Consider the following 26,361-nt stretch of genomic DNA (forward strand, 5'->3'; position numbering starts at 1 on the left):
TGCTTTTAGTAAACATACCAGTTTAAAAAAAAAAAAACATGCAAAAGAGCACATACAAGTCAGTGGTATTTGAGAAATGGGGCACAGGAGTAATTGGATGATATGGAAATTAACCAAGTTGGCCTACTGCAGTTCAAGAAGCTTTGCCCATTAATCACACAAACGAATGTTGAACTCTGATGCTCCACGCTACACCTCATCCTAGGGTGTCATCTGTTGCTGTCCTGGTGTTCGTTATTGCCTTTAGTTGGAGCTGTACAGTTTCTTGACATAGGGTACTATATCACATCCTTTTTCAGCAAAATCTTGAAACTTAAGGAGTATAAAAATGCTGGTGAGTATATCCTTTTGTTTAAAGGCTATCTTATCTTTAGGACTGACTTCTGAAGGGGACTGAGGAGCCCTCCACAAGTTCTGCTTTGGTCGGCCAATGGATGCATTAGGATTTTCAGTCAAGCTCACTGGGCTTTGGTTTGCTAATAATGAAATGAGTCAAACGAACTAATCCACCTGTTGAAAAATCTTCAATACCAATAACAGCCATTCAGAAGGAATTCTAAGAAAAGTATATGCAAAGTAAATAGGTGACAGGTATTAAGGAAGGCACTTGTTGTAATGAGCACTGTGTGTTGTATGTAAGTGATGAATCACTAAATTCTACATCTGAAACTATATTACACTATATGTTAACTGGAATTTAAATAAAAATTAAAAAAAAAAAAAGATAAAAGTATATGCATCCCAAAAGAATAGTGTTAAAATTCATTAAAAGTAATTCTGTGGCAGGAAGACCTATCTTTCAAAATTAGCCTCAATATTTTTCTAAGAGGGGCTCAACTTTGGTTCTGAGGATCATTTTAGACAAAGACTCGTAATCAAACATGCTCACTCAGAGGATAAAAGAAAAATGCATAGTAATTTTAAATAAAACTATCTTAATCACATATTTCATAACATGTCTTTTTCTATACTTGAAATTCCTATCTTGTTAGGCCTAAAAAGATTCAAAATTGGGGCTTGGGGAAGCTGTTGATGAAAAACAAGATAAGCGCAAATTATGAATGTTTATATGTAATCAGTGGTGTGTTACTTTTCTGCTGAGGATCTCAAAGCACTTATTACAAACACTTCCCCATCTTCAGGGATAGATTGATGGCAAGGACCATTAGTCTCTTTTTATAACCTGAACAATCAGTGCACAGACCATGGTCCTGTTTTTCAGATCTGCCTCCTTCAGGTCTATTTCAAAGCTCACCTTTAGCATACTACAATACAAATATGCCTCTTTTCCAACACATATCTAAAAGATTGACATGGACTCAATTTCCACACCCAGCATGAAAAGGTAAACTGATATCAAAAGAATGAAATAAAAGCACAGTAAAATACATCCAAATTAGCCTCACATTCATGGAGCTATTGTGAGATTAAATTGAGTAAAGCAATATACAAAAGTCTAATGTTAAACCAGAAACATATTTGGCTTCTATATGCATGAGCTCAAGTCCATAAATATACACAAACTCTCTCCAGTCAGAGTTTCAAAGCATAATAGCTTCCACTAGAATCTGAGTCCAGGATAACACAAGGAATTCCTTTGAGAGAATAGAAAATGTCAACCAAGTAAATTCAGACAGAGGGTTATGGTGGTTTTTCTAAAATAAGAGGTCCTTTGGGCTAAGAGGGTTAGCCTAAGAATTGTCAAAATGGATCTACTAATTAATTTCTTCTAATACTTCAGGCTTCTATAAGCTTACCAACTTCCTTTCCTTACCAATCCCCAATTTTTGTTTGTTTTTATATTCAAATTAGAGATTTCAAAGGATTATAGCAACATATAAGTGAGGAGGAGTGTCAAAATGAGAAGATTTGTTTAAGCTAGTCAGTAGATGCAAGGATATTTGATATATCGCTCTCCATAATTTTTTCTAAGTTTGAAGTATTTTATATTAAAAAATTACAGACACTTATACCTTGGTGAAACCAGACATCCACACACTGCCAACAATTAAATGTTGGCAAGGCTGAGCAGTTCTAGGACTGAATTCCTAATTCCCACCATCCCTACCCTTTCACCTCAAGAACATAAAAGATACCAGTCATGATGGCAACCAGTCTTGAAACTTTAATTTCCACTATTTTTTTCCTCCTCAATCATCCTCTTCCTAAACAGATGTTTCTTGTAAAAAATGTGTAGGGCAAGGATGTGATAAGGTTCAACAGATCTCCGCCCAAAGAGTTAAAAATGCAATTGCATACTGGAGAACACCAGGCAAAGCCTACCACACCAACTGAAGAAAAACGAGGAAGGATACCACTGGATCTGTCTCACCAAACGGGCAATTCAGAGGCTTGTCTGAATGCCAAGCTGCTGAGAAGGAAAAACCCTGACACCTAGTGCCCATCTGAAGAAATGAAGCCTTGGAGCGACTGCAATTCTTAAAAGAGTGGTAGTGAGTGTGCATGTGAAGGCAGTCATCAAATTGCATTCAATTTGGAATATGCTTATCTCCCAGAAAAATTTTAAGGAAAAAATTTAATACCACACAAGAATTCCAGTCTTTAGTTGCTGATCCTTTGTGGAATACACACCCTGTACCTGATTATTATAGCTGCTTCTAAAGAGAATCTTCCTCTTATCTCAGTTTTCCATTATGACAGGAGAGATGTGGGGAAGGGTTTTGCATGGTTAAAAATCCCATGTGCTGACAGAGAGAGGAAAACAGGGTCCTACTTTCTGTCCACACTAAAAGTGCTATGAAAGTTGCTTGCCTATCATATCTTTCATCGCTGCCCAGTTTAGACATTCATGATTTATTTCACGGAGTTAAAGGAAATATGATAAAAGAATGCTAATAACATGTCAGAACAAGTAAGAATGTAGTTTCAAGAAGGCCACGGTTTTCTTTGTCCTATACCAAGCAAAGTTAAGCTGTTCTCTGTCAAGTCCGTTACCGCCCTTGGCTTGATCTTAGCCTGAGCCTTTTAATAACAGGATTTAGCGTGAAAAGTAGCTGCAGTGGATTGTGAACTGTTACTCAAAATGTTCCCACCTGCAATTACAGCTTCCACCAAATGATCAAAACAGGTTAGCAAACTGGCAGGAAAATGAAAACAATTCCTCCAAAATTGAGAAGCAGTAAAAGTAGAACTGTGAGTTGGCTGCACTTCCTCTGATTCCAGGCTCAGCAGCACACCATTCATCTAGCTGTGTATTTACATACACTGCCCATCACTGTAGCTTCATAGCAGCTAGAATTGAAATAAGTTTAGTCTATGTTGCAATCACATTTTCCACAATTTTCATCTTTACTCAAAACTATTAAAAAAATCCTAGACAACTCATCTTTGGAACTATTTGCAAGTAACATAGTTCACAGATTTGGTCTACATCTCTTTTAATCCTACTCTAAATTCATACTAAATGCAATGCCATTCAAATCTGACAATGAGAAAAATGTGTTCTCCTACACTTCCATCATGAATAAGGTGGCATTCCTTCAGTTACATCTTTCTTGATGGAGAAGGGACAACTAGGAAAATAGAAAGGAGAAAGTGGCTAACACCACATCAGAAAATCTCTCTTTCTCCTGCTTTTAACGTGGGGACAGTGTTCAAAATGCAGGTCACATCTCTGCTGAAACAGCCAATATTCTTTCTCAAATGGCAAACAAGTTACCTAAAACTAAATGGAACTGAATTGTTCCAAGTCCTGGTCCCATCACCATTTTACCTATTTACTGTCCTGGAAAAAAAACAGGGAAGAAAGCCTGGCCACCCATATAGCCGATGCTCTGGTAAGTACAGGTTTTCTGCCTTTGATTATGGGGAAAAGGGGAAAAGCATCTCGATTCATGGGGAAACTCTGCAGGAATCTCTTGTTTTACCTTTATTCCTTATATCCATGTGCTAGCTTTTAAACCCAGAAACTCCAATCCTTCAAGGTAATGCAGTATCACCCACAATGATGACCTGGTAGAGCCGTCACCTTTGGAGAACACCACATTATGATGATTTAATGTCTATGTAGCATCAATACATTTACATCAAGTCTTGGCTCTCAGAACATTAACAGGTCAATTTTTTATTCCTTTTTTAATAAAACGATTTCTCAAGGCTCTGTTCAGATGCCCATTCTCTTTGGGACAGGACAGATTTGCTCCAAATCTCATCAGCATGAGCTCTTCTCGTTCCCTTCACATCACTCTTGGGGTAATGCATAGAGTGCCAGGCTCATGACAAACTTGTCTCTTTTGCCAAAGAAAATTAAACTGCTATAGCTGAAAGTCAACTTGCTCTGATAAAACTGGGCTCAGCATGAGGAAATACATCCCACTGATGCCTCGTCATCTCTTAGGCACAGCTGTCCCTCAGAATTCTGACTGCTGAAACTCCATCTTCAGATTGGTAGGTTTCTCAGTGAATGCACACCATTGTATGCTCAAGCTATTGGTAACAGAGTTTGATACTTATACCCCAATCCCATTCCTGTTGTGCAATACCCTATAATCTCGCTACAGCCATGGACTGACTTCACCAACCATCCCAGGCATTAGTCACTAACTGCTCACAAAAGAACATTGGTCTCACTTCTCCTGAGCTCAAAGACTCAGAAACAGCAAGCTAACAACTCAGCCTCAATCCTGGTCAATCATTTGAAGAAAAAGAGAACAAAGAAAATAGGCAACCCTTTAAGGAGGATAAAAGGTAGAACAAGAAAGTGAGAACTGACAAAAACAGAAATAAAAAATTTAAATACAATTAGATTTCTCAATTTCAAGGTTATTAAAGCACTGGGCAAAGGGAAACATATGGTCCCCATCCCGACTCTACTGCTTGTAACTACAGTACTATGTGGCTGTTTAAGACATCCCTTTTCCACCCAGGTTTGGTGAGTCTTAAAGGGGTTAAAAAAAACCTTTAATTTTTTTTTTTTTATTCTTGTGTGTGTGTGTGTGTGTGTGTGTGTGTGTGTGTGGTCTTTGGGTACAGAGTCCCGTATAATAAGACTATTTGTATTCATACTGGCAGAGTAAACACTACATGTTCATGCCCAGGCAGCTCTGTGCTTGTAATTTCAGCAAGAACAGAGCTCTGTCCCTCTGGGACTTCACTATTCCCCCAGTCTCCATTCGCTCAAACACAGAATGAGAGCAGAGAGAAAGCAGGAGAGAAAGATCATGGCAAGAGGTTTCACACAGCAGTGCAGCTAGCTTTCATGTGGCCCAAAATCTCATTTTTTGTTTTAATTACATTAGTTAAAACCATTTTTCTCTCAGCCCCATGTTCACAAGGGTGCCTTCCATTCCTAAAGACTACACTGTTGAATGAAACAGAATTTAGGTCTAGCACAATGAAGCTTTTCTTTGCTGTTGAGGGGCTCACTATGTAGATGTCACACTGTGGCACAAGCCTCTGCTTCAACCTGGTGTGTTAACAAGTACATATCTATTCTTGTGAAAATTCTATGCATCTTCTCTTCCTCGCCTCTTGCCTTTGCTATTTGTTGAGGCATTAGATTAGAAGAACTGTAAGTCTGATACTCTCCACCTGGTCCAATGCCTGCATCCATCTTAATACCAATTCATCTACTTTTGGCATCCACTGGTGTACTTACTGAAACAGCATACACCTTATATATACAGTAACATTTTTTGAAAAAGATACACAAAATGGAAAATACCACGTATTATCTCCAAAGGTCTACCTAGCCTGTTTATGGAGAACACTTGGGTAAAGATTACTCTTTCTAAACAATGAGATTTATCTAGGGATTCTATCTAAGGTTGAAATAAAAACTGTCTCTTTTTAAGTTTATTATTGTTTTGGTTGTAATTGTACATTAGAAGCATAGTTAAAATCAGGAAGAGGAGGAGATAGGTTATTATGACTTTATATCATTATTAACAGTGCACCATACAAGAGAGGATTCCAATGCCAGAAAATGAATTCTTAGGTAACTATCAGAAATGTGCCTTCTGCTACATTCTTTTATGTTTAAACCCCTGGTTCTGATTGAGCCCCTTTAAGAATATATTTATCATGATCATAACAGCACTAGATTAAATTACCTGAGCACAGAAAATATACCAAAAAAGGTGTACTAGTATGTAAGTATCCAAATAAGAAAGAACATCAAGCAAAACAATACTTTAAATGTTTTTATTATAGAAAAATCTCAGGGGCGCCTGGGTGGCTCAGTCAGGTAAGTATCCTACTTTGGCTCAGGTCATGATCTCATGGTTTGTGAGTTCCAGCCCCACATCAGGATCTCTGCTGTCAGCACGGAACCCACTTTGGATCCTCAGTCTCCCCATCTGTCTGCCCTTCCCCACCTGCATATTCGTGTGCATGTGCTCTCTCTTCTCAAAAATAAACATTAAAGAAAATCTCAAAATTTCAGGTGTATACAAATATAGAGAAAATAGTCTATTCCTATGTATATATCATTTAGCTTTCATTAACAACTCATGGCCAGTTTGTTTTCTCTATACTCCCACACTCACCCCTCTATTACTCTGAAGCAAATCCTAGACATTGGATCATTTCATCTGTGACTATTTTAGTAGTTATGTGTAACAGAACACATAACTGTTTTTTAGAAAGCAAAACTTTAACACCATTTAAAAAAGCACATCATTATCACACGTAAAAAATTAATAATTCCTTGATATCCAGTCAATGTTTTCTCTCTAAAGAACTCTACCAACAAGACTACTATGTGCCTATGCAGCGTCTAAATTAATACTACTTAATGACCACCCCCATGGAAAGTTGCCACTAGTGGGCACAGATATAAGAAAAGGGGGAAGGGGAATCAATGACTTGCCTCATTTCCTCCTGGAAGCCTGTTCATGTGGACCAGCTGACCCTGATCATCCAACACAAGCTCAGTATACGTCAGCATGTCAGAAGGCAGGGGGGGTGATGGAAGGAATGCTTGAGTGGACATAGACTCCCAGAGTTTGATCAGAGACTAGTGGAGGAGAGAAGTTTGACTAATCAGTGACAATCAGCATTTTAACATACACAAAAACAAATATTAAGTTTCAGTCAATCTGATTTTACTCTTTCCTTTCCAAGTGTTCTGCTGAGCATCAAAGCATTAGACCAAATTCTGCAGCTCTCATTCTCAGTTAAAATAGATTTGTAATTATTTTTCACATAATGTTTTTTACATATCAAAATCAGGCACTTTTCCAACAAAGTCAAATTACTGAGTGATTCTGAATCAGCACAAGAGCATTAACAAATGCAATAGACCTAACAAACAGACCTAACAATACCTAGGAAAATTAAAATAAAAAACTAAATAAGTAACATTAATCCCTCTTTTTTAAAAAAGGAAGAAAAATCCCAGAAGAATAGAAAAATAACCAGGAAAAGTGATATGACACTCAGCTAATACCAAAAAAAATCTAAGGCGGCAAGAACAAAGTTTCTACTAGAGGCTCAGGAAAAGCATCCTTTCCTAATGTCTTTTCAGATCTATAGGCCCATATGCGGAATTAGCTCATCAGGGATGTATGACTATTTGTAAATGTGCGGATCAATTCTGGTCAAATTTGAGAATACAGACACACCTATCCATTTTAAAACCATTTTGATTTCCATTTCCAACTTCATATGACCAGAACAAATGCCTCATGAAGTGGGAACTAGCTGTTTCTTTGGTTGTCTCAAAACAACATTTAAAGGCAATATGATATATTCATATCTACATGTTCCAATCACAGTGTTTATGTCTATTCTACAGGAAAAATTATACAGAGTGTCATTTCTATTTATAGTTCTGGCATTGGGGAACAGAACCAACACAACTTGTAGGGGAACAATGTTGGCAATACAAAATGAAGATACCTATGTTTCCAGAGAGAGAACTTGTAAACAAATGACTACTTACAGGAAATCTCTTGTATTTACAGGTAGACTATTTACCAAGGCCACATGTATTACTTTATTAAAATTCAAATGTGGTAATACTAGTAGTATTGACTAGAAGACTTGGAAAAATCCTGTATTCATAGATTTTTTTTTTTTTTTTTAAGGACAAATTCAGTATTCTTTTGATACTCTATCTGTTGCATTTTCTGCTGTGGATGTACTTTTCTTGCCTTCTATTGATGGAAGAAAAATCTGCAGCATAGAGAGGATTCACCATACAGATCAAAGGAATTTATTTTCAAATAAAGGATGAGAATCATAATGTATTTTCTCACATTAGTTTTTATTCAGCTATAATAAATCTTCCATGAAAGAATTGATACTTTAAACTGTGTATCATGAACTCTATATCCATTTGTATATGTTATCAGTATTGATCCTCATCATATTAACCTATCAGCTAATGGCCTGGGTTATCTTGGAAAATAGGAAAAAGAGAAGTAGAGTTTCAAGCCTCTTTTTTAATACCCATAATTTGATTATAGCTTAGGAAATATATACCTGAATGTAACTTCTCACACAGGTCATTGTAAACTACCATCATAGGTATGCTATCTCAGTTTACTTTCTTCCCAATAGAAGCTTCTATCCTCACCATTCCTCCTATTAATTCATAAAGAACTGTCCAATATTGGAGTTGGCAGTCACCAAATCCCGAATGAGACAGAAATGAGAGTAGTGTCAAGATACTTATTGCCCTTTGGGAATGACCCATTCCAGGCTAAGCTGCATCCAATGGAAATTCAGGAAAACCCTGCCTCTTTAGAACATATCAGAACCCCCCCAGTTAGCCACCTTTACCTGCCGAAACATCTCTGGGATATCATATATGTATGTTGTCCCCAAGGATTGTGCCTGGAATCTCTTTGATTGAAGTAGGTCTTTGGTGACATATGGAGTGTTGATTAACATTCCATGCAATGGTCCCTGTTTGTCTCCATATGCCTGAAACATGATCTATAGGAGAAAGAGAATGACAAGGGGGAGTTAAGAGACAGAGAAGAAAATCAGCTGCCTAGAGGGGCTTTTTTCATAAATGTTATTTCTGGACACACATTTTTGGTGGGTTGAGTAGCTAAGACATGCCTTTACACATTGGGTAGTGTTCTCAATTCTCTACAGATTAACCAACTCTAAAAAATGGTATGTAACCAATGATACTCCATGAGTTGCTCTCACTTTTGGATTAGTTGAAATCAACAAGAAAGCACAGCGTAAATTTCACATCTCAGAGACAGACTGACAATGCTTGCCTTCTAAAATGACTAAAATTCCATATACTCAGAAATGAAGTATGTCAACTAATGAATCTAAGCAGTCCACACATTTAAGTTGAGGAACAGCTACGTGCTGAAGAGAATTCTGCTCTTTCCCTAACAGAAGTCAGGTCAAGGCTCTACCCTATTATCTGTGCTTCAGTCTATGATTAGAAGGTGCTTCATAAGTGTTCATAGCCACACAAAGGTTTCAAAGATTTTTGCCAGAAGTGGATTTCATCCATCCATCCATCCAGCTAGTCAGTTCTGGTTAGCTCATTAGACATAGCCCATAGTAAAATAAATGTGTTATTATATATATATTAATATAATACAGATATGCATTTATTTATATCCTCCAGTATACATCTACAACTAGCGAATAGCTCCTGCAATACCTATATTGTCACATAATGAAAACACACCATTTTTTAATCATTTCAACTCAAATATAGCTAGAAGAGTACTTCATACTTCATATATTTAGTTTTATTTGCTTATGAATATTTATAAGGGATGCCATTACTTCAATTCAGTTAATATTTATTGAGTGCCCAGAGGTTGTATAACACTAAACTAGGCACTTTATGCATGAATACTTAAATATAGACTCCAAACACAGTGAATACAAATGAAGCCTGGGAAATAAGGGTATGTGGGCATACACACATATCTATTCTGGTCTAAAATGTATAAGCTTAAATCTACCATTAAGAAATAGATTTGTGAACCTGATATATAGGCCTAACAACATAATTAAGTACTTTCCCAAACCCTAGATACCATTTAGCTAAATGAATCCGGAGCTGCTTAGCTCAGAGGAACAAATATGTTCTGCTGACTGGTCAGTCAGGTCCTATACCGGGCACAAATTGTCTTGGGCTGCTTAAACCCCATGGAATGGAGCTTCCAGTCCTATTCTATATGACTAATGGTGAAAGTCACTGGGTGGGAGGTAGAATTAGCAATGTGTTAGGTAGAAACAGTAATGTTTTAAGAGATTCAAAGTGTTAAGTATGGTCAAGGTATTAGAATGAAAAAACTGGACTCCTGAGAGAAGATAAACCAAATCAAAATAAGAAAAAGGAGTAAAAGCAGCAGATTCTGGGAGCTACATTCCTGTCTATTAGGAAAGACAAGAGCTGTGGGTACAAGAGTTTGAGACTCACTTTTGCCAAGGTAGAATGAAGTCAGGCTGGTCGGTGGTTGAGCAACATAACCATGTGGACTGAGAAGGGGGCTGGAGAAAGCCCTCTAGGTACTCTCGCTGCTGGTGGGACTTGAAAATGGTAGGACTACTTTGGTGAATAGTTTGGCAGTTTTTTTTATAAAATTAAAAATACACTTCCTGTGACCCAGTAATTACATTCTCATATATTCACCCAAGAAAAATGAAAACATATTCTACATAAAGACTTGTATATGAATGTTCATATAGCAGCTTTATTCATAATAGCCCAAACTGGAAAATTAAGCTTCAAATGTCCATCAATAGGTGAACAAATATAAACATTTTGTTACATTCATAAAATGGAATACCACTCAGCAATGAAGAGGAACATACCCAGAGTCTACATCTATGCAGCATGGATGAATCTCAAAAATACTATGCTGAGCAAAAGAAGCCACATAAACACTGTACATAATGTCTGATTTCATTTATATGAAATTCTAGGACAGGCAAAACTCATCTGTAATAGAAAGCAGGCCACTGGGTGCCTAGAACTGTGACTCTACCTTTGACTACAAAAGAGAATAAGAGAACTCTTACGGGTTTTAAGATGTTCTCTATCATGACTGTGATGGGAGTCACACAGGTTTATATGATTTGAGAATGAACTGAAGTATACACATAAAATAAGTACATGTTATTATATGTAAATTGTATCTCAATAAAGGTAACTTAAAAAATATATATTTCTCCCTTATACTACACATTGGGAATCAAGTGACTCATGCAACGGATTACCCAAATCTCTTCTCCCCGCTGTGATGGCTGGCATCAGTGTTCAATTACAGCTAACACCACAAAGACTTTACAAAGAAATGAAACAAAATGAAGCTCAAACTAGTCAACCCTGCTCCTTGTTGTCAGAAAGAATAAACGATGTGCTGAACAAGAGGTTGATGGTAATGGATAGCACTGAATGATCAGCTACCATTAATTTAATTTTCTACTATAATGGACATAGTAGTTAAAAATTGGTAAAGTGTATGTCTTACAAGTTTATGAAAATATGCATATATTTTATATATCATACACCTTTCATCAGTGGCCATCAGAAAGGCTTCTCTTGGAAAACAATTTCTGATCCCATAGTCTGCTCCCTTAGAACCTTGTTCTTTTGATAGCACAAATCATAATCATATTACAGACAAACTAATTATCTGTCTTCTTCCACCCTGATGTAAATTTCTTAAGAATAGAGATCACTTTGAATCCATAGTGCCTGACACTATGGACACTATATAGGTGGTCAGTAAATTTACATCAATTAACGAATGAATGATACACAGTGTTCCACATTATTTTGAATTCACATAATGACTCACTAGAACAAAGAAAGGAAAAAAATAAATTGGCAGTAAGTATCAGGTAGGCATTAGGAGCACCAGAGCAGACTTGAAGACTGTTCCTTTTGCTGGTTCCCTCCTCCGGCCAGGGGCTCTTGGGTTCATTCACATTCCGCAATGGCTGCTGAACTCCCTCAACTGAACAGCCTGAAGGAGACCTCTTCCTTTAGGGCTTCCTAAATAGGTAGGACCCATGGTAATAGGGGTTGTCCCTCAGGCAAAAGGTAGCTCATTCATTCTTTCAGATACTTATTGAGTACTTATTTTGTGCCAGGCATAGTACTAAATCATGATTGAAGGCATCTGAGCCTTTCATGCCCCTGTGTCACCACTAGCCAGAATGAAGGAAATCTAAGAGCTTTCTAATAAAAGAAAGGAAAAATAAAATAGTTATGAAGAACAAACATATTTATCAAAAACATTAAAATCTCAAGTGGCCATCTTATTTTTCACAAGAATAGACTGCCTTGAAGCCATTGTAGAAGTTAATTAAAAATATCCCTGCCCATGGAAAGCTCTGACTGAAAATGTCTTTAATGCTGTCTTGAAAAACATCAAATGCAGCAAAAATTATTGAATATTCTTTCTCTTGCTCACCCCTTGCACTCTTGTGCGCACTCTCTCTCTCTCTCTCTCTGTTTTAACTGTTCACTTCTCACTGGATAGATTTCTCTGGCCATCTAACTGGGAATCAAAGCACAAAATGAAAGGTCACTCTGACAACTATCCAAACTCAGATTTTTAAAATTCATCTTCAAAATACTGGCAAAAATGTCTTTTCTTGCCTCTGTTCCTGGATTTAAAAGGACATAGATAAAAACAAGAGACATATAATCTCTTCCTGGCACCAACTGCATAGAAGAAACTGAAACCCTTGTGTACACGTACTGAAGCAAGGTCATCCTTTAAACAGAAGAAATTCACTTTCCAAGTTCTGGCCAAAAAGCTAAAATAACATCTCAGTTCTTAAGAAGATGTGAGCAATGGCAAACCAACCCAAATCCAGTATCACAGCAAATGGCACAAATATTTAGAAATGAAGGTGGGAACACAGATTAAAAGGAATTCTGTTATGACATAATCAATCTACTGAAAAGAGTCATCTTCCATTTTCACATTCTTGATTTTTCTACCTGAAAAAGGGGTTAAAGTTTGCTACTTTGCTCTTCTATAGATCTATAATACTCTGAACTCTTTGAAGGAAAATAATGTGTGTAAATGGAATAACATAATGGGTAAATATGAGAAAGTCACTGCTTGACATTGCTCTAGCTATTACATTATGCTGAAATTTTCCTTACGATCAAAGTTGGTGATATATTTCAACAATTTTCTTTTCTTTACTTGCCAATGAGTGGGCTGTCAAGGCTGAAAACAGGAAAGACAGATCAGCCCAGAGAAGACAAGATTGTTCAGGTAGCTCAAAAGCCCTTTATAAAAGAATGCTAAATTGTAGAATTACCTCTGGATTGAGGTTCACTTGGCATCTGTTTGGGCTCACTAGTATGTCACAAAGATTGAGGGTTTCATAACATCTGTGATTAAGAACACAGGCACATCTTATAAGGTAAATGAAGTTTTTTCAAATTCATGTGAGCACTGAAGCTGACAGAGGATAACTCCGCTACATGAACCAATGGGACTTGTGAGTTTGGGTTTTCCATAACAAGGCCAAGTGGCTTATCTTTAAGGACAAAATCAAAAGTCTAAGGAGCCCTTGACTACTGTACCTGTGCTGTCCTGGAGTCAGTCACTTCCTTGTACAAGCTGATGTCCAAGTAATAGCCGGACTCATTTGTCAGGAAGAGGCGGATGGGAATTGCTTTTCCAGTTGGTGTCAGGCGAATGTTGATTTTCAGTTCTGCCTGGAGGACACGTAATTTCCACAGCCGACTTCCATAGCGCATTACCATGCTCCGCACAGACTCCTCAATCTGTCACAGACACGTCACCAAGCACAAAACTTAAAACACCTTGTACCTAGAACCTGTTTCAGGTCTTCCCATCTTTGGGAAAGAAGGAATGGAAAAAGGTGCTGGTTTCTGGAGATGTGCACTACATGTATTCCTTATAAAAAGTAAGATAATTTCTCCCCAACCCTACTCTTGCTTAGAAACAAGTTGGGGACAATTTCACGCCAGGCTGGCATTTGAGTGGGGTTCTCTGGCTCACAACACCCAAATCTGTGCAACTCCCTACCCGTTTCCCAATTATATTCATATTCTATATCAAAGATCTGCAATATCTAAAATTACAAGCCATGGGATTTAAGAGAAAGCCCCCAAATAAGAATAAAATTTCTAGTTAAATAGCTATTAAGTAGCATTTATATGCATGGTAACTATGTTTCATTGCACTTATAGGACCTTAAATCATCATAGCAATTACCACCATGAGCTTTTTTCTATACAATTTTATTAAACTTTATAATATATGCCTCTTGGTAAATTGCACAAATTAAAGAGAGGCAATTTGTAGGTGGTGTTAGAATGTTCTCTCTAAACAGAGCTCTGAAGCTCAGTCATTGCCAAGTCCAATTGGGATTTAAGTAGATGGGGCAGATGTTTCATAGTTTCTCTAAGGCTTATACCCAGGCATCTTAGTGCTCCTAGTTTTCAGGGTTAGGCAAGTTATTTTAACCAAATGGCCTTAGATGGGATTTTCCCTTACTGACAAATGAAATTTTGTTTTCCCAATATGGCTAAAGGCAGCCAGGACATACTACTCAAAATTAACCCATTCTCTTAAATAAATTGTGTTTCTAAATTGCTTTCTCAACTTAGAAAATATCAAAAATATTTTCTACCATTCTTCTCTAATGGTTCTTTAGAAGTATGTGCCACCTTTGCAGTTTGTTTTAGCACCACAGAATCTCAGGTTAATGGATTTCAAGGAGTTGACTTCTCTAGTCCCACACTTGCTTGTTAACCAAAGGGTATCTACCTATTCTTTTCTGGAGAGAACAAAAGTCAACAATCTCTACATTCAAGAAACTGACAGTCATCTTATCTATGATTAGAAAGGCATAGCTAGGACATATGGGTATTTAGAGTGGAAGTAGAGAGGCAGATATTAAAAAAACTCACTGAGAAATGGTTAGGTCAAGTCTAAAAATATATACAGTTAAATAGTGTCCTGGCCATGTTTTCACTCTTCCAGCCTCAGCAGTCCCAGAATGCTTAAGAGAACCTTCACTTAAGCTAGATGATGAGACTTGATACTCAGTGAGTAGCCCTATCCTTGTCAACCTATTAGTAGTTTAGAGTCTTGAAGGAAAAAAAAAGCAGAAAGTGATTTTTTAGGTCTTAGACATTAAGTTCAAAAATCTAAAGTCCATGCTTACAACTGATCTTGAGAAATGGAGATACTGGTTCTCCTAACCAAACTCCACAATACCAAGATAGAAAAAGGTTAGAGTGAATACAAATAGAGAGCAGTCTGTCTTTATTACACCTGGGATAAAAGGTCAAGTATAGAATCACCCTGTTTTCCTTTCTTAAACTATATGGAATGCATTTTAGAATAGAGCCTCAGGATAGAAAACATATATAATACATGTGAAAATTCTATAACAACCAAATTGTCTCCCTGTGGAAAAATACTGAAGGGAAATAGGTTAGACACTTTAGGAAGTTGTACTGCCTCCCCAAGGCCACAGGTAAGTAACATTTAGTGCAAAACAGCAGTAATTTTGCCAAAATGTCCAAAAATAGCAAAGTTATTCCAGATGAGAAATCCTAGGGAATTATATAAAAACAGGACCATTATGATGACAAGTATCCAAAGCAGGTACCAATGGAAAAACAGAAAGAAACTTTTATGTTTTCATACCGCTTATAAATGACCAGCAAGATAACATTATACCACCTTCAGTTTTGATGTCTGCTTTCAATGGCTTCAAATTTTTGACTCCCTCCCAGAAACCCTGTCTCACAAGCATTCTGTAAACTTAAAGATCAAGGGCTCAACTAGCTAACCAAGTGTACTTGTTTCCAGGTTTAAGTGAGAATAAATATGGATGAATCTCTCTACTTGTGCTTGGTAGTGCTGGGAGAGAAATGTACCTTTGATGGGTCCATAATGACTGTGGGCACAAAGTTGAGGAAGATGTGGTTGCAGTCAGTGCGAACATTTGTATTATTAAAAGCAACTTCCAATTCATCCATGGCCTCCAGGAGCAGCCGCTCCCCTTCATTTTGTAGATATTCAAAAGAAGCTTCCTATACAAAATGAAAATCACCATCAACATCAGTGTGTTTTAAAAGAATCGGTAGGGGCACCTGGATGGCTCAGTCGGTTGAGCATCCAATTCTTGATTTTGGCTCAAGTCATGATCCCAGGGTCGTGGGATCAAGCCACCAATGGGCTCCACGCTGATCATGGAGCCTGCTTAGGATTCACACTCTCTCTCTCTCTCTCTCTCTCTCTCTCTCCCCCATCCCCAACTCATGCTCTCTAAAATAAACAAATAACAATTAAAAAATGAAAGAGTCAATAAAGAAATGGCTATTATAATGACTTAAGTAGTACTATGTCATGAATCACAAGGCACCTGCTACAGGTGCTACCTTTCTCCCTAGAGTCAGCCCAATGACCATAGGCAGCAGAGGCAGGCAACTATCAAAGAGTTCCTGCCAGCCCTTCCTCCTGCCTCTTAGGGAAACATTTCCTTCTAATAGGTGGAAATGCAGGGCATCCCCAGAGCTATACCTCCAATAGGATCACATTTCATACATGCCAAACAGAGGAGTTTAGAAAGGAAATCTGTTTAGAAAGTAAAAGTTGAAGAAAGGGTATAGGTACAGGATGCAGTAATTATGACACCAGGAAGTACCTTGCTATACACAGAAACTACTCTACCTCTAGGTGGGCTTACAATGGGGCCATCTCTAACTTTTCTCTTTATCTTCTATCATCACCTAACTATCCCTGTGATTTTTCTGTTAAGATGCTTTTCCTTTTCTCAAAGGAGTGCTTTCATGCTTCCATTACCAAGAATAAAAATTTTTAAAGCCCTTTATCATATGGAATATTTATTTCTGTGAGAGAAAGGACTCTCAGACTTCTAATGGCTCCTGGAGAGTGGGATGAATAAGAGTAAGAGCCTTGATTCAAAAAATAAAAACCCAGGGGCACCTGGCTGGCTCAGTCAGTAGGGCATGCAACCCTTCACCTCAGGGTTGTGAGTTCAATCCCCATGTTGGGTGTGGAGCCTACTTAAGATAAAAAAATAAATAAATTAAAAAACAAAACAAAAAATGAAAACCTGATTTTGAACGATGCCTGTTTCTCTGTCCCTTCCTTCAGGAATAACTTCCCATCCAAGTATGGTACTTACCTTGGTGACCAGATCAGAATGTCTGATGATTGCACGAACAAAGAACCTATAGTCTGTCACTTCAGTGCCCACTTCCACCTTGGCTGCCCCAAGATACAAGTGCATCTTATGATTAGCACATGGAATGGCAGTAAGGTCAAAATTTCTCATCCGGTTCAGTTCTAACTGGAAAGCTAGGGCAGGCTCCAGGTGACGATAGATACGATCCTCCTCAAACTGAGCACAAAATTGGAGAACAAAAGAGCTCACAAGAGGCAGTTAACAAAATTATATTATGAACATATACATAAAAGAGATGCTTGAAAATAGAAACATAAACGATGATGCGCCAATAAGCAACAAAAATGAGCCACATACAAGAATAATGCTATAGCTTACGTAAGATTAGGGACTAAAATACCTATTTACTTTCCAAGCTTTCATCATTTATGCTTTTACAAATGGTGATGATTTCCATTAAAAACAAGCAAACAAAAAATACCAATTCCCTCAGAACTCCTACTGCATTACTGTCTATACAGTTCATTTCTGACAATTAACCACAGACTGCTTCACATTAATATCTACTTCACATACTGATGTTTTGGGTTTACCCAACTAAAATGCTTACAGGCAGGGCCCAGTTTTATACTCTTATTATTTCTGGCACAGTACAAAGGACACAGTAAATACTCAAGAAATAAACATCATGTAATTTTTAAAAATAAAGATATTTGGCTTTGGAATATTTAATACCCATAGATTAAAAAAGATATAATACTACTAAGGGAAGTAGTCCTTTAATATATCATTAGGACCGGCCTAAAACATAGCGATGATTGTGAAAGTTATCGCTTTCCTTGGGTAGCTCAATACACTGGACTATTTCCTACACCAAACTCTTTCCAAAGGGAGCCTTCCTTGGTTCTAAGACACATGCAAGGCAAAGGGAAGCGCAAATTCAGTTAGAGAAAGGAGAATGGCAAGAAGAGCACATGGCAAAGATAAGCCACTCTTGGGTTTAAAAAAAAAAAAAAAAAAAGGGTGGGAGGGAATCAGTCCTTACCTTATCCCTTGCTCGGAACGTGAAAAATTTAGGAAATTCTCTCTGTGGTAAAGAAGGGGAAAATATGTCAGTCTTTCATAGATATGGCTCTTTGGGGATAAACACGTAGTAAGTACAGAAGCAGTCAAGCATCTAGAAGGCAGCTCCTAGAATACATGCTCCTTATCTAAGCTTAGGTCAGGGAATAGGAACAATCCTTTGGGTAACCACCACTGTGACCCCACTTCCAAGTCTGAAATCACCACACAATTATCCTAACTTCAATAGCTAGCCTCTCCTAGGGAAAAAAAATTAGTTGTTGTTTTTTTTTTTAATCTCCCAAGTGGGAAAAAAAAGTCTTCCCCAGTGTTGCTTTTGGCACAACCAGGCAAATAAAACCAATATACCCTTATGCTGCAGCATTGCAATAGTAGTTACTGGACTGATTTCCCAAGTTTCCCCTTAAGAAACTCTTCAAATGTAAACTAGCCAGATAGCACAGTATTCCCCAATCCATGTTTTTTCCACATTCACTCTTAAGTCAATCATTCCAAGTGTTTAAACAATAACATTTCAAGACAAAGAAAAGTGTAAGATGATACTTTGGTCACTACCACCCCATGTATAGGAAAGAGAGGGACGGAACTAGTGAACTTGTAGTCATTAGGTCTTACTGCTCTTTTGCAGGACATTACACAACAAAGCAGCCAATTTCCTAGAACCTTATTAATTAACAAAGATGAATTCAATTAGCAGAGTCCATTAGTTTCTGAAATTTAACTTATTAACACCAAATACCCGTTTCTCGGATGGGAGGCTCTACTGGCAGTGTTGGAATCAAGTCATTACTATTTGCCTCTATAGGAGGTTTCATTAGGTATCTCCTTCATTATGAGTGCAATATAATCAAACACTTATTGGTACAAGCAGAGAGACCAGGACTAGCTGCCTAAATATTCCTCAATGAGCTTTAGGAACCATGAAGGAAACATGAACGGAAAGCCTTCTAGGTGGCAGGTACTCTCACATGCTGTCCCATCGAGAGCTCTCCACAACCTCTCAGGTATCTATGATGACCCTGTTTTACAGCTGAGGAAGCTGGGGCCAAGTGACATGCCCAGGATCACAAAACAAGAATGTGAACTTGAGTCTAATGCCAGAGCCCACACCCTTCCATTTCTACCACTCTCTCTCAAGTATAGGGTACTACCTTTCTATTCTTGTTATAATCCAAGCTCCCTATTCGACTTCTCTTTGTTGAGACAAAAAACAGAAATTAAGACTTAAGGGAAAAAAAACAAAGCAGAACTCATGCTGAAAACTTGTGGTTCTTGAATTTACTGAGAACTTCTTGAATACTTTCCACAGGTATTATACCTCACTCTTACCTTAAGCTTACACAGTTAATAAATCTTTTTACATTTCCTTGGCATTTTAACTGTAAAACTGAATTTAACAGGTTTCTAGGAGCTTGTTTAGCAAGCCCAGGAAATCCCTTGTTCAGGCTTGGGTCTTTAAAAGCTCTTTGAAAGTGGGTTTTACACAGCACTGATCTTTTACTGATGATGTTTTGTTCTAAATAATTCCCCCGAATGATAGTGAAGGACATGGGGATGACTTCAAGATTAAGCAGGAAGATGTTCAGCTGAGTTTTCAGTAGATTTCATGCTCATGGCTTTATATAGCCTAGTTTTGATTTTATTCTTGAGAGGTATGGCTTTCAGAGCATTAGCTAAAAAAGCAACACAGGTCACAAAAGGAAAGGTAATAAGTCCTTTCATGGAATTTTCTGAAAGAGTCAAGGTAAGTGATAATAAGATCTTTTAAGCATATACCTTTCTATTCTGCCAGAACTATGAATTAAAATATATTTATTTAGTATACCACTTAAAAGCACATTTGTTTATTTATTTTTATTTTTATTTTTTTGTTAATTTATTTTTGAGAGACAGAGAGAGATAGAGCATGAGCAAAGGAGGGGCAGAGAAACAGGGAGACACAGAACCTGACATAGGTTCCAGGCTCTGAGCTGTCAGCACAGAGCCCAACGTGGGGCTGGAACTCACAGACCGTGAGATCATGACCTGAGCCGAAGTTGGATGCTCAACCGACTGGGCTACCCAGGCGCCCTTAGTATACCACTTATTTAAGTGTGTATATATGCAGAATCAAAATCATTATTCCTCCCAAAACATCACGATAGTAACAAATAAGCTGTCTTTACCATTCAGTCCATTATGAAAATTTGTGGTAACCAAAAGACATGGAAAGCAAACAATCTTGAATGGAAATACCTTTACAACCAATAACAAAAGAGAACTAATTCTTGGCAGGGGTGGGCAAAGACTCACCAAAATCGAAAAAAACCGCTTTCATTAAGTTTAGCTAAGAAACAGTGTTATGAGATAATATAAACTTTTTTTTAAATAACTTTTGAGCAAATTTTTAGCTCCACAGTGGGGTCCTCAATTTAAGCGTGAAGCATTCAGGTCAGGAAATGGCCAGAAGTTCTGTGCAATGAGAAACCAGAATTATTGAGTGATTCTTAGAAAGACAGACAAGTTCTGAAGACTTTTATAGCAAGCCGTCACTTCCTTCAGTGCTCAAAAAAATCACAGAAACAAAAAACACAGAGAAGAAAAGCAGAAGTCTGGTCCTACAGTTGCAGTCAATTCCTTCACCCCACCTCATCCTGAGACTTCCAATTTTTCTACTAACAGCATTCATGCTTATTCCATCACTAATGTAATTGCTTTCCAGGCATTCTACTAGTGTTATGGGCAAATATAATAATTGAATGTACACAAAGAAAAACCCTCTTAGTGTTCTGGTACCAAAAACCAAAAGAATGCAACATTTCTCAGGAAGAAATTATACCCCTGCTGTGTTCTAATCAGCCAACCATCATCAAGACAATCAAAATAATTTGCCTAAATTAGCCAATCAAGACACCCTGCAAATCAGAGAATGTGAAAACCTGCAACAGAAAACATCATAGATGATTATGATACTAATAATCATGTTAAAAACCTAATGAGATGAAGAAATTGGAAACTTGCTGGTGCAATTCTCTTTTACCTCAACATGCTGAGAACTAATTATATAGACTGTAATTAAAACAAAAACCCAAACCAAACCTTCTGAAAAACTAATAGTTGATCCACTAGCAAACAAAACTACCAATTTTTTCCAACTTTATTGAGATATAATTGGCATATCAATTTTTTTAAAGAAATGAACTACTAACCATGATAACTATTTTTAAACATTTTTTTAAAGTTTATTTATTTATTTTGAGAGAGACAGAGACAGCATGAGTCAGGGAAGGGCAGAGACACAGGGAGAGAGAGAGAATCCCAAGCAGGCTCCGCAGTACTGTCAGTGCAGAGCCCGATGCAGGGCTCGAGTTCACAAAACCGTGAGATCATGACCTGACTCAAATACAGGAGTCAGATGCTTAACCGACTAAGACACCCAGGCACCCCACCATGATAACTATTTTTGATAGTTGGTTCTTCCTTCAGACCCAAATAAGTGGGAATCACTCATAAAGCTGGTAAAACTACAACTATCTCCTAGGTGATTTATAGGAGAATTTTTTTAATTGCCTAAAATTGTGCAAGCAAGATGCAAAAGGAAACCTAGATAAAACTGATTTATCACAGTGTTTGGACCTAATGCTTTTGTTTGGGTTGCAAAGTATCAGAAGAAATCCTAAAAATTCGCACTTCCATATCCCTAACAAAACTTTGCTGAAAAAAAATACGGAAAGCTTCAAAAAGCTTAATATTTACACTCCAATCAGACAGCACCTTCTGCTACACTTTCTGGAATTCTAGATCTGAAATGTGAGTGAAACTAAGAGACTTAAATACTACATAAAGCTGGAGAACTGCAGCTGATACAGCTGCAGAAATTCAAAGACCCTGTTATTTTGCTTTTAAAGCTTCAATTTTTTTAAAATAGGAAGGAGGTATTTACAAGGATGGGTTTGTCTGTTCTCAAAATTGGTTTAAATATCAATGTTAAGCAGTTAGGCAAGCCCTGTTATGGGCACTTGATTTAATTAGATGGCCATGGAAAGAACCTCAATATCAAGACTCCTTAGTGCTGGTGGATACTGCCTGCTGGGAGGAACAGGCTCCATACTCTAAGGGATTCTCTAAGAGACTAAGGCAGTAGCAGACATTCCAGTGCTCAGCTCTGTGGAGACTGTGGTGATAGACAACAAAGTTTTGGAAATGCTTACAGTCTTCATTGGCATCTGAATAAGCACCTAACAAGATATACACTCTCTAGGAATCATTACTCTGGCCCTCATTTGCCTTGTTCTGGTTCTGAAGCAGCATGAGAGACGAGGACCATGTGACAATGGCACAGCTGCTTCATTCCACACTAGCCAATGCTGTTCTTGAACAGCCTTGGTAACCTTCCTCCTCTCCTTGCCCCCTCATGTGCACATTTTCTCTTCAATAATATAGGGATTTCACAGTGTAGAACAGGGGAGGCTGCATACATCACAGTGGATTACCAAAAAGCCAGAGAGATCAAGGGATTCATCTCTAACACTCCCAGAAAGCTTCCTCTTTTTCACACTACACTAACTATGGGGCAAGCACACATCAGATGACATGACAGAGGCTAAGCGTCCTCCACGAATGGCAAGCTACCACCAGCAGAGGAACTAAGAGCAGCACCATGACAATGAGCCCTGGATTTGTACAACTCCTGCCAAGGCTTCCTGGCTATTGTAGATCCTGGATGGAGCTCAGTAATAGTTGCCCTTGCCCCCTGCATAACCACTAATCACTTCTAAGGAGTCTCACATAAAAACACCCCAATTCCTCTGTCATTCAATTCTTCAGAGAAAATCCAGTCCACACCAAACCTTAATGTTCTCTATGTCCTAAAGCAACCTTTCCTATACTCATCACAAATCACTTGATAATTTAACTGATAACTCACTTGATGCCACTATAAATAGGAACTGGACAATGATTCCTGGGGAAGACCAGCTACTGGGCTCATTTCCTGGCAGATTTTGCCTATACGCGCCCCTATTCAACCTACTGGATAGCAGGGAGAACAACAAAAAAAAAATGTTTTAAAGCTGTAGATACATTCTCGGACATGACAAAGATTCAGAGGTAAGAAAGTACAAAAGAAATAATGCCTATTGGGGCACCTGAGTGGCTTAGTCGGTTAAACATCGGACTTCAGCTCAGGTCATGGTCTCGTGGTTCGTGAGTTCAAGACCTGTGTCAGGCTCTGCACTGACAGTATGCGGCTTGCTTCAGATTCTCTCTCCCTCTATTCCTCCCCTGCTCACGTTCTCTCTCAAAATAAATAAAAATAAAAACGTTACAAAAAAAAAAAAAAGGAAAAGAAAAAGAATGCCCATGAAATGAATCACTTTGGCTTTTTAAAAATTTTAATGGAGAATTTTAATCCATTGTGGAATGCTTACTATAGGAAACCGGTTACTGTGCTATAAACATCAAGACTCCATCTGAATTATTAGGGAAAAGGAAAATAATTTTACAAGTTTACTATTATTCCCCAGAATATTATATTATTCCAAAGTCAGTGAGAAATGAAAGATCACATTAAAACTTAAGAATCTAGTCCAGTATTCTTTCTTCCCAAATCCAGGTCTTGGCTCTGGCATGGCTACTTTAGTTCAGATCAGCATTTAACAGCCATACTATTCATTCATGGGCTTCCATATTCTATCCCAAGTATCAATTTTATTCTAAAGCTCTTGATTTTTCTCTCTAAAGCCCCAGGGTTCTCTTTAAGCTCCTCATACTTCTCCACTGCCTCTAGTTTCCTATCTAAAGTTATTGATTGATACATATCTGCACTCTGCTTGATTTCCTGACATCAATAACACAGGGGAGTTATACAGTCTACAACATTTCCTAAAGCATTTCAGAAAATCTTAGCTCTTTAGCTTGAGGGTAGTCTGTCTTGTTTCTCTGTAGACTAGACCAACAAGGTGAACTCTGAGAAGGAAAACAAAATGTCAAGTGCTACAGACCTAATAGACAAAGGGCAATAAAAGCAGTCACACATAGGTCCTTGAATTTAGAAAGTCCTTTCCAGAATCCCAAATGCTATCTTCGTTACAAATGAACAGTGCTTGAAAACTAACTTATCTTAATTGTTAAAACAAAATTCTTTTTTTAATTTTTTTAATGGTTTATTTATTTTTGAGAGAGAGAGACAGAGTGTGGGTGGGGGAGGGGAAGAGAGAGAGGTAGACACAGAATCCAAAGCAGGCTCCAGGCTCTGAGCTGACATGGGACTCGAACCTACGAACCATGAGATCATCACCTGAGCAGAGGCTGGACACTTACCAACTGAGCCACCCAGGTGCCCTGAAACTCTTTTTTTTTTTTTTTTTTTTAAGTTTATTTATTTGAGAGAGACAGAGACAGCACAAGTGGGGTAGGGGCAGAGAGAGAGAGGGAGAGAAAGAGAAACCCAAGCAGGCTCCAAGCTGCCGGGTGTGGAGCCTGAATCCACAAACCATGAGATCGTAAACTGAGCCAAAACCAAGAGTGGATCACTTAACTGACTGGGCCACCCAGGTGCCCCCCAAATAAAGTTCTTATCAGGAAAATAAAGACTTCCTAATATCTTCTGGAATCTTACTTAGCTACAATAAGATCAATTTTTAAAGAAATGTTAACAATAATCAGTCATTTTAGAAAATAACATCTTGATTGCAAACTGGATTTTTGACCTTACTACCACAACGGGTATGATTGTGGATATACCATTGTTTGGATGCCAGGCTATTAACTTAGTTCTCTTTTCAACAAAATTTTTACTCTCATAAATACTAACAATTAATTCAGTTAAATGGGAGAACAAGCAATTTAATGCTTAATTTTATTTATTTCCTGCTCCTAGAATTAACATAAGACAAAAACACCAACTTAGGTTCTGTTAAGACATTTTAAATAATAAATGATTGTTTCTCAGAATTGAGAATTCTCAATAATAGAACCTGAATCCAACTTTGGTAGAAGCCAAAACCCCAAAGTACAATCAACAGTTCTTCATTACTGAAGTCCCTATGTTCACTCTGCACAGAAGAGATTAGTAGTTAGTTCCCACTTCTTCCTTAGTCATGTGGATAAATGCTTGTGTTCATTCTTAACTATTTCTCAGAGTTATACTGAGAGTTCATTACAGGGTTAAAAACAAACAAACAAACAAACTTTAGCTGGAACACTAAAAAAGAACTGGAAGATTCATTTTAACACTTTCTAAAAGAAGAACCAAACATCAGTCCAGCTCTTCTAAAGAACTCACACATACTCTATATTTAAATAATTGGTGGCAGATAGATAAAACAGTAAGTAATCTTTCATTGTGGTTCCTTTTACTTACATGAAATCTCTGATCCACCTCATAGTTGACCTGTTTTCTGAAATCCTTTCAAATGAAAGACAGAAAAGAAGAAAAAACAGAAGCTGGCAATTAATAATAAAATTAAAAACGAATTAAGTAAAAGGTGATGAGTTAATGTTTTTTCTTGATTAAATTTATAGGAAAAAATTTATTAGATTCTACAAGAAATAAATGATTATAATTCCATATTTTATTTTTTAAAGTTCTAGAAGCAGCGTTAAGACATATTGGGGGAGTATCGGTCATGTGCCAGTACCTTTTGTGCGACCAGGAAAGTAAGGCGCCGTATCCCATGCTCAACCAGGGTAGCTTTCTACAAACAAAACATGTAAACAGAAGACAGATGAGATCTCCATTCATCCTAAGTTTTACCCCATTTAATCCTCAGAAAGCTCTGACTGGGCAAGCACCCTTTTTTGTGTATCTACATCTTGCCTCAATACCTTCAAACTTGCAAATAAACATATCTCAACCTGGCTCTGATGGAATAGGTTTCATATATTGATCTGGACAAAACTGAAGGAGAACTCTGTGGAAAAAGATCACATGAAGTCACCTAAATTCTCTAAGGACTATTTTACCTCAAGGTGGACCTCAATATAATTTCTGCTTATCAAAAATCACGTTAATGGGCCTGTATTCAAACGTGAAGATTCATACTGATACAGAAACTAAATGTAATCAGAGGGAAAAGAAGAAATTTCTATACCACAGAAAATTCAGGTCCTACACTGTTACTTACAGATACTACCTATCATCAGCTACTGCATTCCTAGAATTCAGCAGAACAAGTCCTGACCTTT

At 37.6% G+C, this 26,361-nt stretch overlaps 1 protein-coding gene across 17 annotated transcripts in view; it reads right to left on the minus strand.

Moving 5' to 3' along the window:
* ACACA (acetyl-CoA carboxylase alpha) overlaps positions 1 to 26,361 on the minus strand; it is a 283,001-nt gene that overhangs the window by 88,404 nt on the left and 168,236 nt on the right. For 14 of the 17 annotated variants that reach the window (XM_040455131.1, XM_040455127.1, XM_040455128.1 and 11 more), the window contains 8 exons: positions 25,815 to 25,871; positions 25,538 to 25,582; positions 18,158 to 18,199; positions 17,113 to 17,328; positions 15,839 to 15,994; positions 13,505 to 13,708; positions 8,746 to 8,901; positions 6,830 to 6,976 (listed from right to left, as the gene is read on the minus strand). In XM_040455131.1, coding sequence (XP_040311065.1) covers positions 6,830 to 6,976; positions 8,746 to 8,901; positions 13,505 to 13,708; positions 15,839 to 15,994; positions 17,113 to 17,328; positions 18,158 to 18,199; positions 25,538 to 25,582; positions 25,815 to 25,871 — 1,023 coding nt within the window. The remainder of the gene's footprint in view (positions 1 to 6,829; positions 6,977 to 8,745; positions 8,902 to 13,504; positions 13,709 to 15,838; positions 15,995 to 17,112; positions 17,329 to 18,157; positions 18,200 to 25,537; positions 25,583 to 25,814; positions 25,872 to 26,361) is intronic. The other 3 variants (XM_040455126.1, XM_040455125.1, XM_040455124.1) reach the window with 1 other exon arrangement.

This window comes from Herpailurus yagouaroundi, unplaced genomic scaffold, assembly GCF_014898765.1.
Source record: "Herpailurus yagouaroundi ecotype Mexico unplaced genomic scaffold, PumYag 215, whole genome shotgun sequence".
Classification (NCBI taxonomy): Eukaryota; Metazoa; Chordata; class Mammalia; order Carnivora; family Felidae; genus Herpailurus; species Herpailurus yagouaroundi.